We start from the raw sequence: 15110 nt of genomic DNA on the forward strand, positions 1-15110 counted from the left end.
TGTGTGTGTGTGTGTGTGTGTGTGTGTGTGTGTGTGTGTGTGTGTGTGTAGAAAGGTTTCCCTGTGTTGCTTGGGCTGGTCTTGAACTTCTGGCTGGAAGTGATCGTCCTGTCTCGACCTCCCAAAGTGTTGGGATTACAGTAGCGACCTTTTCTCTTGTATGATCCCTTGTTACTGAATTTAGGGCCCAGGTGTATAATTCAGAATGATCTCATCTTGACATCTGTCATTTAATTACATCTACATACCCAGGCATGGTGGTGGGCACCTGTAGTCCCAGCTACTTGGGAGGCTGAGACAGAAGAATTGCTCGAATCTGGGAGGTTGAGGTTGCAGTGAGCTGAGATCGCGCCACTACACTCCAGCCTGGGTGACAGAGCAAGGCTCTGTTTAAAAAAAATAACATCTGCAAAGACCCCTTCTTTCCTAATAAGGTCCTAGTCACAGGTTCTGGGACATGGATGTCATCTTTTCAGGGGCCGCCACCCAACTGACTACATCCTTCATGGTTCTGATGGCTTTCACCACCCCTTGCTAGCATGTTGTATATTAATTTCTTATTTGTATTTGTTCTCCTTGCCTGGACCTGGGCTGCAAGGATCCAGAGGGGTAGGGATCGCTTTCATTGTATTTGTTGGTGTATTTGTATTGCTCAGGACATCGTAGGTACTCAGTAGATACTCGTTACATGAATGAATGTGCGTTTCGTTTTGTTTTGTTTTGTTTGAGACAGAGTCTCACTTTGTCACCAGGCGCCAGGCACGATCTCGGCTCACTGAAACTTCTGCCTCCTGGATTCAAGCAATACTCCTGCCTCAGCCTCCCGGGTAGCTGGGACTACAGGCGCACACCACCACGCCCAGCTAGTTTTTTTGTAGTTTTCGCCATGTTGGCCAGGATGGTCTCGATCTCTTGACCTCGTGATCCACCCGCCTCGGCCTCCCAAGGTGCTGGGATTACTGGCTTGAGCCACCGCGCCTGGCCTGTTTTTGTTTTTGAGACGGAGCCTCACTCTGTTGCCCAGGCTGGAGTGCAGCAGCGTGATGTCGGCTCACTTCAACCTCCACCTCCTGGGTTCAAGCTATTCTCCTGTCTCAGCCTCTCAAGTAGCTGGGATTATAGGCATGCACCACTATGCCCGGCAAATTTTTGGGTACTTTTTATTTTTGAGACAGTTTCCCTCTTGTTGCCAGGCTGGAGTGCAATGGCAGAACCTCTGCTCACCACGACCTCCGTCTCCCGGGTTCAAGTGATTCTCTTGCCTCAGCCTCCTGAGTAGCTGGAATTACAGGCATGCGCCACCATGCCTGGCTAATTTTTGTATTTTTTGGTAGAGACAGGGTTTCTCCATGTTGATCAGGCTGGTCTTGAACTCCCGATCTCAGGTGATCTGCCCGCTTTGGCCTCCCAGAGTACTGGGATTACAGGCATGAACTTCTGCACCTGGCATATTTTTGTGCTTTTACTGGAGACAGGGTTACACCGTGTTGGCCAGGCTGGTCTTAAACTCCTGATCCCAAGTGATCTCCCTGCCTCAGCCTCCCAAAGTTCTGGGGTTACAGGTGTGAGCCACCTCGCCCAGCAAATGTGTGTTTGCTGCTCCATTTCCCTGTGTGTTTCTTGCCTGTCTTGTGTGTATCTTTGTGTCTGGGGCTGTACTGCCCTGTGCTGCCCTGACCAAGCCATCTCTGCCTACAGGTGCCCGCCCGGCTGGGTGGGTGAGCGGTGTCAGCTGGAGGACCCCTGTCACTCAGGCCCCTGTGTTGGTCGTGGTGTCTGCCAGAGTTCAGTGGTGGCTGGCACTGCCCGATTCTCATGCCGGTGCCCCCGTGGCTTCCGAGGTAAGAGGGGAAGAGTCTGGAGGGGGACGAGAGGCAGGCGGGGGTGTGGTCAGTCCCAAGCTCACACTGTCCTGGTCCCTCCAGGCCCTGACTGCTCCCTGCCAGATCCCTGCCTCAGCAGCCCTTGTGCCCATGGTGCCCGCTGCTCAGTGGGGCCCGATGGACGCTTCCTCTGCTCCTGCCCACCTGGGTACCAGGGCCGCAGCTGCCGAAGCGATGTGGATGAGTGCCGGGTGGGTGGGCCCTGCCGCCATGGTGGCACCTGCCTCAACACACCTGGCTCCTTCCGCTGCCAGTGTCCAGCTGGCTACACCGGGTCACTATGTGAGAACCCTGTAGTGCCCTGTGCGCCCTCACCATGCCGTAACGGGGGCACCTGCAGGCAGAGTGGTGACTTCACTTATGACTGCGCCTGTCTTCCCGGTGAGTGAGCCCTACTCAGGGGAGGCAGAGGGGTGGGCATGGGGACAGCAGGCCAGCCTGGTGGTGACCATCCTTGCCCCCTTCCTTGCTAGGGTTTGAGGGTCAGAATTGTGAAGTGAACGTGGATGACTGTCCAGGGCACCAATGTCTCAACGGGGGGACATGTGTGGATGGTGTCAACACCTACAACTGCCAGTGCCCTCCTGAGTGGACAGGTGGGGACTGGTGCCATAGGGGGCGGGGAGGCAGGCCTTGGGTGGGCATGCACTGGGTGGCTGGACAGCTGCATCTGTGTGCCACAGGCCAGTTCTGCACAGAGGACGTGGATGAGTGTCAGCTGCAGCCCAACGCCTGCCACAATGGGGGCACCTGCTTCAACACGCTGGGTGGCCACAGCTGCGTGTGTGTCAATGGCTGGACAGGCGAGAGCTGCAGTCAGAATATCGATGACTGTGCCACAGCCGTGTGCTTCCACGGGGCCACCTGCCATGACCGCGTGGCTTCTTTCTACTGTGCCTGCCCCATGGGCAAGACTGGTGAGTGGCCGTTTACCCTGCAGGGAGCTATGGATGGTTTTTAATGGGGGCAAATAAGAGGGCCGACTTGAGTTAGAAAGATTATGGTGGCTCATGCCTGTTATCACAGCATTTTGGGAGGCTGAGGTGGGTAGATCATTGAGGTTAGGAGTTGGAGACCAGCCTGGTCAACATGGTGAAACCCCATCTCTACTGAAAACACAAAAATTAGCTGGGTGTGGTGGGGCACACCTGTAATCCCAGTTTCTTGGGAGGCTGAGGCAGGAGGATCACTGGGCCTCAGGAGGTAGAAGTTGCACTGAGCTGAGACAGCGCCACTGCACTCTAGCCTGTGAGTGAGACTCTGTCTCAAAAAAAAAAAAAAAAAAAAAATTACGCGGGAAGGGAAGGTGGCTCACGCTTGTAATCCCAGCACTTTGTGGATCACGAGGTCAGGAGTTCGAGAGCAGCCAGGCCAATATGGTGAAACCCCGTCTCTACTAAAGATACCAAAATTAACCAGGCAACAGAACGAGACTCTGTGTTGGAAATAGATGCTCGATGACCCAAAGAAAAATCAGCACTGAGGCAAAGGATCTTTCAGCAACGTAATTTTTACTTCCTGGACTGCAGGTACTCTCGTGGCACCATGGCTAGCGAGGGTACCCTTCCTGCAGTCCAGGAAGTAAAAATTGTGTTGCTGAAAGATCCTTTGCCTCAGTGCTGATTTTTCTTTGCGGCACCGGGCATCTATTTCCAACATTCTGTCTGCTAGGCTGGGCACAGTAGCTCATGCCTGTAATCCCAGCATTTTGGGAAGCCAAAATGGGAGGATTGCTTGGGCCCAGGACTTTGAGACCAGCCTGGGCAACATAGTGAGACCTCTTCTCTTTTTTTTTTTTTGGGACGGAGTTTCGCTCTTGTTACCCAGGCTGGGGTGCAATGGTGCGATCTCGGCTCACCGCAACCTCCGCCTCCTGGGTTCAGGCAATTCTCCTGCCTCAGCCTCCTGAGTAGCTGGGATTACAGGCACGCGCCACCATGCCTGGCTAATGTTTTGTATTTTTAGTAGAGACGGGGTTTCACCATGTTGACCAGGATGGTCTCGATCTCTTGACCTCGTGATCCACCTGCCTCGGCCTCCCAAAGTGCTGGGATTACAGGCTTGAGCCACCGCGCCCGGCCGTGAGACCTCTTCTCTACGAAAACTTGGCAGACTGGGTGTGGTGGCTCACACCTATAACCCCAAAACTTTAGGATTTCCAGGTGGGTGAATTGCTTGAGCTCAGCAGTTTGATACCAGCCTGGCCAACATGGCAAAACCCTGTCTCTACCAAAAATACAAAAAATTAGCTGGGGATGGTAGCGCATGCCTGTTGTCCCAGCCACTCTGGATGCTGAGGTGGGAAGATGGCTTGAATCCAAAAGGTAAAGGTTGCAGTGAGCTGAGATCGAGCCATTGCACTCCAGCCTGGAAGACAGTGTAAAGACCCTGTCTAAAAAAAAGAAATAAAAAAAACAAGATTATGCCAGAGGCGGGTTTAGAGGTGAAGTGTAAGCCTAGAAGAGATGGGGAGGAGGCTGACATTGCACTGATGCATGGCTGAGGGCAGAAGCCATTGGAATGGGGAACTCCTCGGTGTTCCCTTTGGAAGTGGCAAAGATCAGAGAACATGTTTAGGAGAGGAACATGGAAATATAAAGAGGGCATACCTGGAAGAGGGTATTACAGAAGCAAAGACTGGAGGGTAGGACCCTTTTGTAATCAGAAAGAGAGCCAATAGGTTTTAAAACAATATCTGGATGTAGGCTGGGCACAGTGGCTCACGCCTGTAATCCCAGCACTTTGTGAGGCCAAGGCGGGCAGATCACCAGAGGTCAGGAGTTCAAGACCAGCCTGGCTAACATAGTGAAACGCTGTCTCTACTAAAATACAAAAAAATTAGCCGGGCATGGTGATGCGTGCCTGTTGTGTCAGCTACTTGAGAGGCTAAGGCAGGGGAATCACTTGAACCCAGGAGGTATAGATTACAGTGAGCCAAGATTGAGCCACTTTACTCCAGCCTGGCTATAGAGTGAGACTCTGTCTCAAAAAAAAAAAAAAAACCCCAAAAAACAAAAACAAAACAAAACAAAAATATGTGGATGTTTGCAATTTATTTTATTATTACTTTTTGAGGTGGTGTCTCGCTTTGTCACCCAGGCTGCAGTGCAGTGGCACGATCTCAGCTCACTGCAGCCTTGACCTCCTGGGCTCATGATCCTCTCACCTCTGTCCCCCAGGTAGCTGGGATTACAGGCGTGTGCCACAATGCCTGGCTAAGTTTTGTATTTTTTGTAGAGATGGGGTCTTGCTATGTTGCCCAGGCTGGTCTTGAACTCCTGATATCAAGTGATCCACCCACCTTGGCCTTCCAAAGTGCTGGAATTATAGGCATGAGCCACTGTGCCCGGTCTGCAATTCATTTTTAAATGGTTTAGAAAAAAAAGATTGGTGGATTAAGCTAACAATAGTTGAATCTAGGTGGTGGATATATGAATGGTCAACTTTTCTGTGTGCTTGATAGTTCTCATAATAAATGGATAAAAATGGCAGCTACTAAATACTCTTTAGGTTTAATAAAAACAACAGGACGGTTGTGGTGGTTCATACCTGTAATCCTAGCACTTTGGGAGGCCAAGGAGGGTGGATCACTATAGGTCAGGAGTTCGAGACCAGCCTCGCTAACATGGTAAACGGCGTTTCACTAAAAACACAAAAAATTAGCCGGGTGTGGTAGCGTTCGTCTGTAATCCCAGGTACTCGGGAGGCTGAGACAGGAGAATCGCATGAACCCGGAAGGTGGTGGTTGCAGTGAGCCAAGATCGCGCCATTGCACTCCAGCTTGGGCAACAAGAGGGAAAACTCCGTCTCAAAAAAAAAAAATAATAATAATCACATAGAAAACCAAAAAATCACAAAGCAATCTGCAAGGGGTGTGGGCCTTTTGGGCAGAGCAGGAAAGTCTGCCTATGATGTCTGTCTACCACTTCCCAGGCCTCCTGTGTCACCTGGATGACGCCTGTGTCAGCAACCCCTGTCATGAGGATGCTATCTGTGACACGAATCCGGTGAACGGGCGAGCCATTTGCACCTGTCCGCCCGGCTTCACGGGCGGGGCATGTGACCAGGATGTGGACGAGTGCTCTATTGGTGAGAGGAGCTCCACCACCTGGGGATGGGCTGGGAAAGAGGGGAGAGGAGGAGGTCCCGGCCAGCCACGCCCACACCAAACGTGCTCCGTCGCGCAGGCGCCAACCCCTGCGAGCACTTGGGCCGGTGCGTGAACACGCAGGGCTCCTTCCTGTGCCAGTGCGGCCGTGGCTACACCGGACCTCGCTGTGAGACCGATGTCAACGAGTGTCTGTCGGGGCCCTGCCGCAACCAGGCCACGTGCCTCGACCGAATCGGCCAGTTCACCTGCATCTGTATGGCAGGTGGGTGGTGGGCGTGGCCTGAGCGGGTCCTGAGGCAGAGGGCGGGGCCAGAGAAGCCCGCGGATGGGGAGGGGAGAGGAATGGGGTGGAAGTGGGTTTGGAGTGCGACCCTTAGAGACCGAAGCCTGGAAGGAGGTGGGCTCAGGGCAGAACGGAATCCTGTGTGAGGCTGGGGGCGTGGTCAAGTGGAGTCAGTGGAACCTTAGGTGGGCTGCCTACCACCTGAGTAGTATTTGGGCCTGAGGACCCACTCAGGAAGGGGCTGGGGATAGAGAAGCAGGGTCGGGGCTGTTGTGTGGTCAAGGTGAAGCCGGCAGACAGTCTTGTAGTAAACCTGGGCACAAGGCTATGGGGGTACTGGGGCTGGGGGCACGGTACTGGGGAAAGGGCTTAGTCTGAGGACTGGGGAGAGAAGGAGGGTTTGAAGGCAAGGTCTCGACGGATTCCCATGAGCCTCGGGCCAGCTGGGTAACAGTCCAGCCTGTGGCTGAAAATTAAGGTTGGGTTGGGGGCGTGGAGGTGGGGACTAAGGGTCGGGGGATTTGTCTATGAGTAGGAAGGAAAGTACCTCCCTCCTTGCACTCCGTTTACACCATGGGGTAGCCCCCACTTTCCTAAGCCCGGTTCCCTGCCCCCAGGCTTCACAGGAACCTATTGCGAGGTGGATATCGACGAGTGTCAGAGTAGCCCCTGTGTCAATGGTGGGGTCTGCAAGGACCGAGTCAACGGCTTCACCTGCACCTGCCCCTCGGGTGAGGACCTCGGGAGAGGGAGCCTGAAAAACATGTTTGGGAAGGGGCGAAAACTCCAGGGTGGGAACCTATAAAACCACGTTAGCGGATAACTTGTAATAGAAACCATGTGTTATGAAGCATATGGAAGTTAATGTAAATCCAAGTAAATGGGTTTTTCCACCCGAACAAGGCGGGGCTGGTGAGGGGTGTACTGCTCTCACCCTTTCTGGGCCTCTGCTCATCCCACTCACCACCCCAGGCTTCAGCGGCTCCACGTGTCAGCTGGACGTGGACGAATGCGCGAGCACGCCCTGCAGGAATGGCGCCAAGTGCGTGGACCAGCCTGATGGCTACGAGTGTCGCTGTGCTGAGGGTGAGGCGGGCTGACAACAGTCCGACAAGAATCAGGAGGCGGCACTTGTGGGGGACAGGGCCAATAACAGACTTGGGGAGAGCTTGGGGGCAGGATTGTGGCAAGGCAGGACCCAATGACAGAGTTGGGGGGTGGAGCCCATAAAGTATATAGACTGACAAAAGCCTAGGTGTGGGGCCAAAGGGTTGGAGCACAGGGTGGGTGTAACTGAATGGGAGGGCCCAATACCTTCCCCTGGCACCATAGGAACCATGTGCTCCTATCTCCAGTGGAGGGTGGCGCAGAAACAGGGCTGGAGGTGGGGCCACAGCTAGGGGTGGGATTTAACTGTGGGAGGGTCTTAGCCAGGCGCAAATTCTGGAGCTTGTAGCGGGGATGGAGTGGAGGCAAGTGGGGGGTGGGGCCTGTATTGAGCCGGACTCCTGACAGCTTGATGGGCAGGGCCTTAGATAGAGCTGAACCAGGATTGGTCCGAGGCCTCACCTGTGGGCAGGCCCCTGGCAAGTGGGCGGAGCCTGACCCTGTCGGTCTCCCCTCCCCCGTCCTCCCCCCGCCCCCCCCCCCGCAGGCTTTGAGGGGACGCTGTGTGAACGCAACGTGGATGACTGCTCCCCTGATCCGTGCCACCACGGTCGCTGCGTGGATGGCATCGCCAGCTTCTCATGTGCCTGTGCCCCTGGCTACACGGGCACACGCTGCGAGAGCCAGGTGGATGAGTGCCGCAGCCAGCCCTGCCGCCATGGGGGCAAATGCCTAGACCTAGTGGACAAGTACCTCTGCCGCTGCCCTTCTGGGACCACAGGTGGGAATGGGGGCTGGGGCAGAAACAGCACATCTGGAGGGCACAGGGGTTTGGGAAGGGTGCATCTAGTGGGGCACAGTGGTGGCCACTCCATGCCATGTTCCTGACCTCCAGGTGTGAACTGTGAAGTGAACATTGACGACTGTGCCAGTAACCCCTGCACCTTTGGAGTCTGCCGTGATGGTATCAACCGCTACGACTGTGTCTGCCAGCCTGGCTTCACAGGTGGGCAAGTGGCTGCCATGGAGAGGGTGTCCTTAGATCGAGGGTGAAGTCACTTGTCTCTGTGGGCTTGTTTTGCCTGTATCTGTGTAGACTCTTGTCCAGTGAGGTTGTCCATACTTTGCCCTGAGGCTATGCTGTCTCACTGGCATAAGGTTGTTTCAAGATTTTTCTGGAGGCCAGGCCGGTGGCTCACACCTGTAATCCCAGCACTCTGGGAGGCCTAGGCAGGTGGATCACTTGAGGTCAGGATTTTGAGACCAGCCTGGTCAACGTGGTGAAACATCGTCTCTACTAAAAATACAAAAATTAGCGGGTTGTGGTGGTACTTGCCTGTAATCCCAGCTACTTGGGAGGCTGAGGCAGGAGAATTGCTTGAACTGAGGAGGCGGAGGTTACAGAGAGCCAAGATTGAGCCACTGCACTCCAGCCTGGGCAACAGAGTGAGGCTTCATCTCAAAAAAAAATAATAATTTTTTTTTCTGGAACATAGATGAATGTGACTGAGTTATCTCTGGATGGGGCTAAAGTAATTGTTGATAGAAATGAAAACGACTTTGCTAGGTGTGTTGGCTCACGTCTGTAATCCCAGCACTTTGGGAGGTTGAGGCATGAGGATCACTTGATCCCAGGAGTTCCAGACCAGCCTGGGCAACATAATGAAACCCTGTCTCTACAAAAAAATAAGCATATTCCCAAAGCCAGATTAGTCAATAAGTAAATACACACACACACACACACAGAGGCGGGCTTGGTGGTGCCCGTCTGTAGTCCCAGCCACTCAGGAGGCTGAGGTGGGAGGATCACTTGAGGCCAGAAGGTAGAGGCTGTAGGGAGGTGTGATCATGCCACTGCAGGGTGACAGAATGAGACCCTATCTCAAAAAATATAAAGAAGACAATAAAAAGAAGGGGGCTTCATGGAAGTTTGGGGACCAGGATGATCTGGGGCAAGGCAGCTCTTGGTTGAGGAGGTGGGTGTCCTAATTTGCACAAGAGCTGATGCCTTATGAAAAAGAGGTTGTCCTTGCTCGGGGGTGTGGGTGTCCTAAGTGGGATCAGGTCGTCCCTCCCTAGTTGTCCTTGCCACCTTTGTTCTGAGATGAGATTGCTTGTATGCTCCCCAGGGCCCCTTTGTAACGTGGAGATCAATGAGTGTGCTTCCAGCCCCTGCGGCGAGGGAGGTTCCTGCGTGGATGGGGAAAACGGCTTCCGCTGCCTCTGCCCGCCTGGCTCCTTGCCCCCACTCTGCCTCCCCCCGAGCCATCCCTGTGCCCATGAGCCCTGCAGTCACGGCATCTGCTATGATGCACCTGGCGGGTGAGGGCCCTTCTCAGCCTTGGACACTGCCCCTTCTCCCTGGCCCACCTGCCCGCCCTGACTACTCTCTCCTGCCAGGTTCCGCTGTGTATGTGAGCCTGGCTGGAGTGGCCCCCGATGCAGCCAGAGCCTGGCCCGAGATGCCTGTGAGTCCCAGCCCTGCCGGGCAGGTGGGACCTGCAGCAGCGATGGAGCGGGCTTCCACTGCACCTGTCCCACTGGTGTTCAGGGTGTGTACCTCACCTTCCCTCTGTGGCCCCACCAACGTCATTGTCCTCTCATCTCCCTTCTCTACTCTCTCCTCCCCCTACACTGGCTTCTTTTTTGCTTTCAGTTATTTCCCTTCAGGAGCTTGGGAGGTGGGTATCAAGGTGAGGACCCTGGAGGGAGATGGGATCAGGGTGTCCCTTAATGCGATCTCACTGCTTCCCTCTCTTCCATGCCCCACAGGACGTCAATGTGAGCTCCTCTCCCCCTGCACCCCGAACCCCTGTGAGCATGGGGGCCGCTGTGAGTCTGCCCCTGGCCAGCTGGCTGTCTGCTCCTGCCCCCAGGGCTGGCAAGGTACACTGCCTGCTTCTCTCCCTCCTCCTCTCCATCTCCTTTTCCCCCTGCCCTATCCTGGAAGATGCTGGAGATCCAGAGGACATCCTACTCCCAGCCCTGCCTTTGAGAGGGGCTTCCTGGCCAGGCACAGTGGCTCATGCCTGTAATCCCAGCACTTTGGGAGGCCGAGGCGGGTGGATCACCTGAGGTCGGGAGTTCGAGACCAGCCTAACCAACATGGAGAAACCCCATCTCTACTAAAAATACAAAATTAGCTGGGCGTGGTGGCGCATGCCTGTAATCCCAGCTACTCAGGAGGTGCTTGAACTTGGGAGGTGGAGGTTGTGGTGAGCCAAGATCGCGCCATTGCACTCCAGTCTGGGCAACAAGAGAGAAACTCTGTCTCAAAAAAAAAAGAGGGCTTTCTTCTGGGAAGGACAGAGCTGGACACAGATACTTGCAACCAGTGTGAGTTAGCCCTGGGAAGAGGAAGGGAAATGGGGCAAGAGATGCTGGAACTCGGGTGGGGTTTTGGGTCCAGCTTCCTGAAGGCGCAGACCTCATAGTATGTATATGCCACCTCCTGAGACAGGGAGACGACCATTCTGAAACTGCATATGCAAAATTGCTCAGACTGGAATGACAGCATGCCTTATTTTATCTTCACTCATCTCAGCCTGCAGGTTCCTCCTGAGCCCCAGGCCCCTGAGACACTGCCCTCTACCCTCTAACACTAAATGTCATCTTGCTCCCCACCCCCAGGTCCACGATGCCAGCAGGATGTGGATGAGTGTGCTAGCCCCTCACCCTGCGGCCCTCATGGTATCTGCACCAACATGGCAGGGGGTTTCAGCTGCACCTGCCATGGAGGGTACACTGGCCATTCCTGCGATCAGAACATCAATGACTGTGACCCCAGTGAGTGCACGGGAGCTCTTGGGGGTGCTGCTCGGGCGAACACAGGCCTTCAGCTTGAACTGCGAGCCTGTCACTGTGCTGTCATTTTATCTTCACACTTCTCTTACTTTTCCCATTTTATTCATATGGAAACCGAGGCCTGAGGAGGTTGGGTGACTTGCCCATGGCCAGGGAATGAGTTAGGGAATGAGTTGGGCTTGGAGCCTTGGAGTCTCCGTACTGCCTATCTCTCTCTCTCTCTCTTTTTTTTTTTTTTTTGTGAGACTGGGTCTTAGCTCTGTCACTGGAGTACAGTGGTGCGATCATGGCTCACTGTAACCTCTACCCTCTGGGCTCAGGTGCTGCAGCCTCCCCAGTGACTGGGACTATAGGCATGCACCACTATGCTCAGCTGATTTTTGTATTTTTGGTAGAAATGGGGTGTTGATATACTGCCCAGGTTGGCCTCAAACACCTGAGCTCAAGTGATCTACCCACCTTGACCTCCCAAAGTGCTGGGATTACAAGTGTGCGCCACCATGCCCAGCCTATTTTTTTCATACAAAATCTGAAATCCAGTGTGTATTTTACATTTGTAGCACATCTCCATTTAGTCACAATTTCTTTTCTTTTTTTTTATTGGAGACAGTTTCGCTTTTGTTGTCCAGTGTAGAGTGCAATGGTGGAATTTTGGCTCACTGCAACTCTCGCCTCCCAGGTTCAAGCGATTCTCCTGCCTCAGCCTGTTGAGTAGCTGGTATTACAGGCATGTGCCACCATGCCTGGCTAATTTTTTGTATTTTTAGTAGAGATGGGGTTTCTCCATGTTGGTCAGGCTGGTCTCGAACTCCTGACCTCAGGTGATCTGCCTGCCTCAGCCTCCCAAAATGAGGTATTACAGGTGTGAGCCACCGTGCCTGGCCTTTCCTTTCTTTTTGAGACGGAGTCTTGCACTGTCTCCCAGACTGGGGTGCACTGGACTGGAGTGCAGTGGCAGGATCTTGGCTCACTGCATCCTCCGCCTCCCAGGTTCAAGGGATTCTCCTGCCTCAGCCTCCAGAGTAGCTGGGATTACAGGTGCCCGCCACCACGCCCAGCTAATTTTTCTTTTCATATATATATATATATTTTTTTTTTTTTTTTTTTTTTTTTGAGACGGAGTTTCACTCATGTTACCCAGGCTGGAGTGCAATGGCACGATCTCGGCTCACCGCAACCTCCGCCTCCTGGGTTCAGGCAATTCTCCTGCCTCAGCCTCCTGAGTAGCTGGGATTACAGGCATGCACCACCATGCCCAGCTAATTTTTGGTACTTTTAGTAGAGACGGGGTTTCACCATGTTGACCAGGATGGTCTCGATCTCTTGACCTCGTGATCCACCCGCCTCGGCCTCCCAAAGTGCTGGGATTACAGGCTTGAGCCACCGCGCCCGGCCTTCTTTTCATATTTTTATTACAGACAGGGTTTCACTATGTTGGCCAGGCTAGTCTCGAACGCCTGACCTCGTGATCCACCCACCTCAGCCTCCCAGAGTGCTGGGATTACAGGCGTGAGTCACTGCACCTGGCCACACAATTTCAAGGACTCAGTAGCCACGTGTGGCTAGTGACCGTTGTTCTTGGCCTGTCCCAAGCACAGGAATTAGATCAGGCACAATTAGCAGCATTTGCTTGGCAGCTTAAAGAGACCTTTTGGTTCTCCCAACACCTGCCCCTTGCCATATAGGTAAGGTTTCCAGATAAAGGAGGGGACGAGGCCACAGAAGGGGATGGATTTAGATTCCTCTGACCAAATGCACCCCCTCCCAGTTGAACCTGGTTTCCTCCTGAATTCTTTTCAATCCAAGGCATATCCCAGTCAGACTGGGCTAATGGGGGCAAGGTAGGTGACCAGACCGCCTTCCTCCTGCCCTCAGACCCATGCCTGAACGGAGGCTTGTGCCAAGACGGCGTGGGTTCCTTTTCGTGCTCCTGCCTCCCTGGTTTTGCCGGCCCACGTTGTGCCCACGACGTGGATGAGTGCCTGAGCAGCCCCTGCGGCCCGGGTACCTGCACCGACCACGTGGCCTCCTTCACCTGCACCTGCCCACCTGGCTACGGAGGCTTCCACTGCGAGCAGGACCTGCCAGACTGCAGCCCCAGGTGGGCGGGGCCCCTGCTTGGAGCGCAGGGACTCTGGCTTGGGATAGGGGCCTGGGATGAAGTGGGGACAGCAAGGATTGGGTAGAGTCCTCAACTTGGGATCCACTTAGGACTCTGATGACTGGTGGGGCAGGGCCAGGGAAGCAGGGTATCTGTTTCGGAGGTCACCTTGGAGTCTCAGGTGCCTGAGAGGGCATGGCTTCCAGCTTAGGGCTGAAGTCCCTGAATTGGATGGAGCTAAGGGACTTGGTTGGCTTCTGCTGGGGCTGCTACTTCTTGTGGAGGTAAGGGTCAGGGAGTGGGAAGTCTCGAGCCAATCCAGGACTCAGGAAGGAGGGCGAGGCCTGCGAGGGGGCGGGGCCTGATTCTCCCTCCCACTCCTTCACCTCCAGCTCCTGCTTCAATGGCGGGACCTGTGTGGACGGCGTGAACTCGTTCAGCTGCTTGTGCCGTCCTGGCTACACAGGAGCCCACTGCCAACATGAGGCAGATCCCTGCCTCTCGCGGCCCTGCCTGCACGGGGGCGTCTGCAGCGCCGCCCATCCTGGCTTCCGCTGCACCTGCCCCGAGAGCTTCACGGGCCCCCAGTGCCAGGTGGGCGGAGTTACTGGGGACCTGGGGGAGGAGGCTGACCGGGATCCTAGGAGGGGGAAGCTAAGTCTGGGCACAGCTACGCCAGACTCCCCAGTACTGACTCTGAGTGCTTCCCCTCCAGAAGCTGGTGGACTGGTGCAGCCGGGAGCCTTGTCAAAACGGGGGTCGCTGTGTCCAGACTGGGGCATATTGCCTTTGTCCCCCAGGGTGGAGTGGCCGCCTCTGTGACATTCGAAGCCTGCCCTGCAGGGAGGCCTCAGCCCAGATCGGTGAGGTCCCCCTGGCACGCGACCAGGCGTGTGGGGCTCCACGAGGGGGCTCGTGCACATACCTCCTGCTAGTATGAGCTGAATGGGGAGCCATAGAGCCTATGGGGCATGATGGGATGTGTGGCTGAGTGTTGTGGGTGTGTGAGCATGAGACAACTTTGGCCAGGATGGTGTGTGTGTTGTTACCGTGAGACAGCAGGGATGGTGTGTGTGCTGCAGGTTGTGACCGAGCTGCTGTGAGCATCGAAGGCATGTGTGTGTTTGTCAGTGATGAGACCTTTCCTGCTGGGGGGATGTGTGAGAACCTGATGGAGTGTGGGTGTGATCCTGGGGACTCATTCCAGCAAGGATGTTGAATGGTGTGTGTGATGGAGGCAGAAGGGGGATGTATGGGGTCACCGCCGTTCCTGTGCCACTCTCCTCTTTGCAGGGGTGCGGCCAGAGCAGCTGTGTCAGGCGGGTGGGCAGTGTGTGGACGAAGACAGCTCCCACTACTGTGTGTGCCCAGAGGGCCGTACTGGCAGCTACTGTGAGCTGGAGGTGGACCCCTGCTTGGCCCAGCCCTGCCAGCATGGGGGGACCTGCCGTGGCTACATGGGGGGCTATGTGTGTGAGGTAAGGGGGTGCCCCCCAGGAGAGGGAAGAGGAGGTGGGCATGCCTGGGTGTGTCTGGGCACACGTTTCTGTACGTCTGTGGCTTGGTGTGGGTATGTCTCTAGACGTGTCTGAGGTTTTGCTTTTGGGACTCTTGGTATATCTGTGGATGTCACTGTGGGTAGATCTGGGGTGTTGGTTTTTTTTTTTTTTTGAGTCGAGATCTCACCCTGTCACCCAGGCTGGAGTGTAGTGGTACAATCTCAGCTCACTGCAACCTTCGCCAGGGGTCAGGTGATTCTCCTGCCTCAGCTTCCCGAATAGCTGGGATTACAGGTGCCTGCCAGCACACCCAGCTAATTTT

The 15110-nt window shown here is 54.8% G+C and overlaps 1 protein-coding gene across 2 annotated transcripts in view; it reads left to right on the forward strand.

Annotated features, from left to right (window-relative positions):
* The window catches only part of NOTCH3 (notch receptor 3), a 44240-nt gene that overhangs the window by 6829 nt on the left and 22301 nt on the right, over positions 1-15110 (forward strand). The window contains exons 3-20 of one of the 2 annotated variants that reach the window (XM_032271566.1): positions 1699-1841; positions 1926-2264; positions 2357-2479; positions 2567-2800; positions 5817-5972; positions 6071-6256; positions 6895-7008; positions 7250-7363; positions 7932-8165; positions 8280-8390; positions 9514-9706; positions 9785-9936; positions 10157-10270; positions 11015-11170; positions 13064-13289; positions 13682-13883; positions 14005-14152; positions 14583-14767. In XM_032271566.1, the coding sequence (XP_032127457.1) occupies positions 1699-1841; positions 1926-2264; positions 2357-2479; positions 2567-2800; positions 5817-5972; positions 6071-6256; positions 6895-7008; positions 7250-7363; positions 7932-8165; positions 8280-8390; positions 9514-9706; positions 9785-9936; positions 10157-10270; positions 11015-11170; positions 13064-13289; positions 13682-13883; positions 14005-14152; positions 14583-14767 (3130 nt within the window). The remainder of the gene's footprint in view (positions 1-1698; positions 1842-1925; positions 2265-2356; positions 2480-2566; positions 2801-5816; positions 5973-6070; positions 6257-6894; positions 7009-7249; positions 7364-7931; positions 8166-8279; positions 8391-9513; positions 9707-9784; positions 9937-10156; positions 10271-11014; positions 11171-13063; positions 13290-13681; positions 13884-14004; positions 14153-14582; positions 14768-15110) is intronic. The other variant, XM_032271567.1, reaches the window with a different exon arrangement.

The sequence above is a fragment of the Sapajus apella genome, unplaced genomic scaffold (genome assembly GCF_009761245.1).
Source record: "Sapajus apella isolate SASKATOON/1434 unplaced genomic scaffold, GSC_monkey_1.0 scaffold237, whole genome shotgun sequence".
NCBI lineage: Eukaryota > Metazoa > Chordata > Mammalia > Primates > Cebidae > Sapajus > Sapajus apella.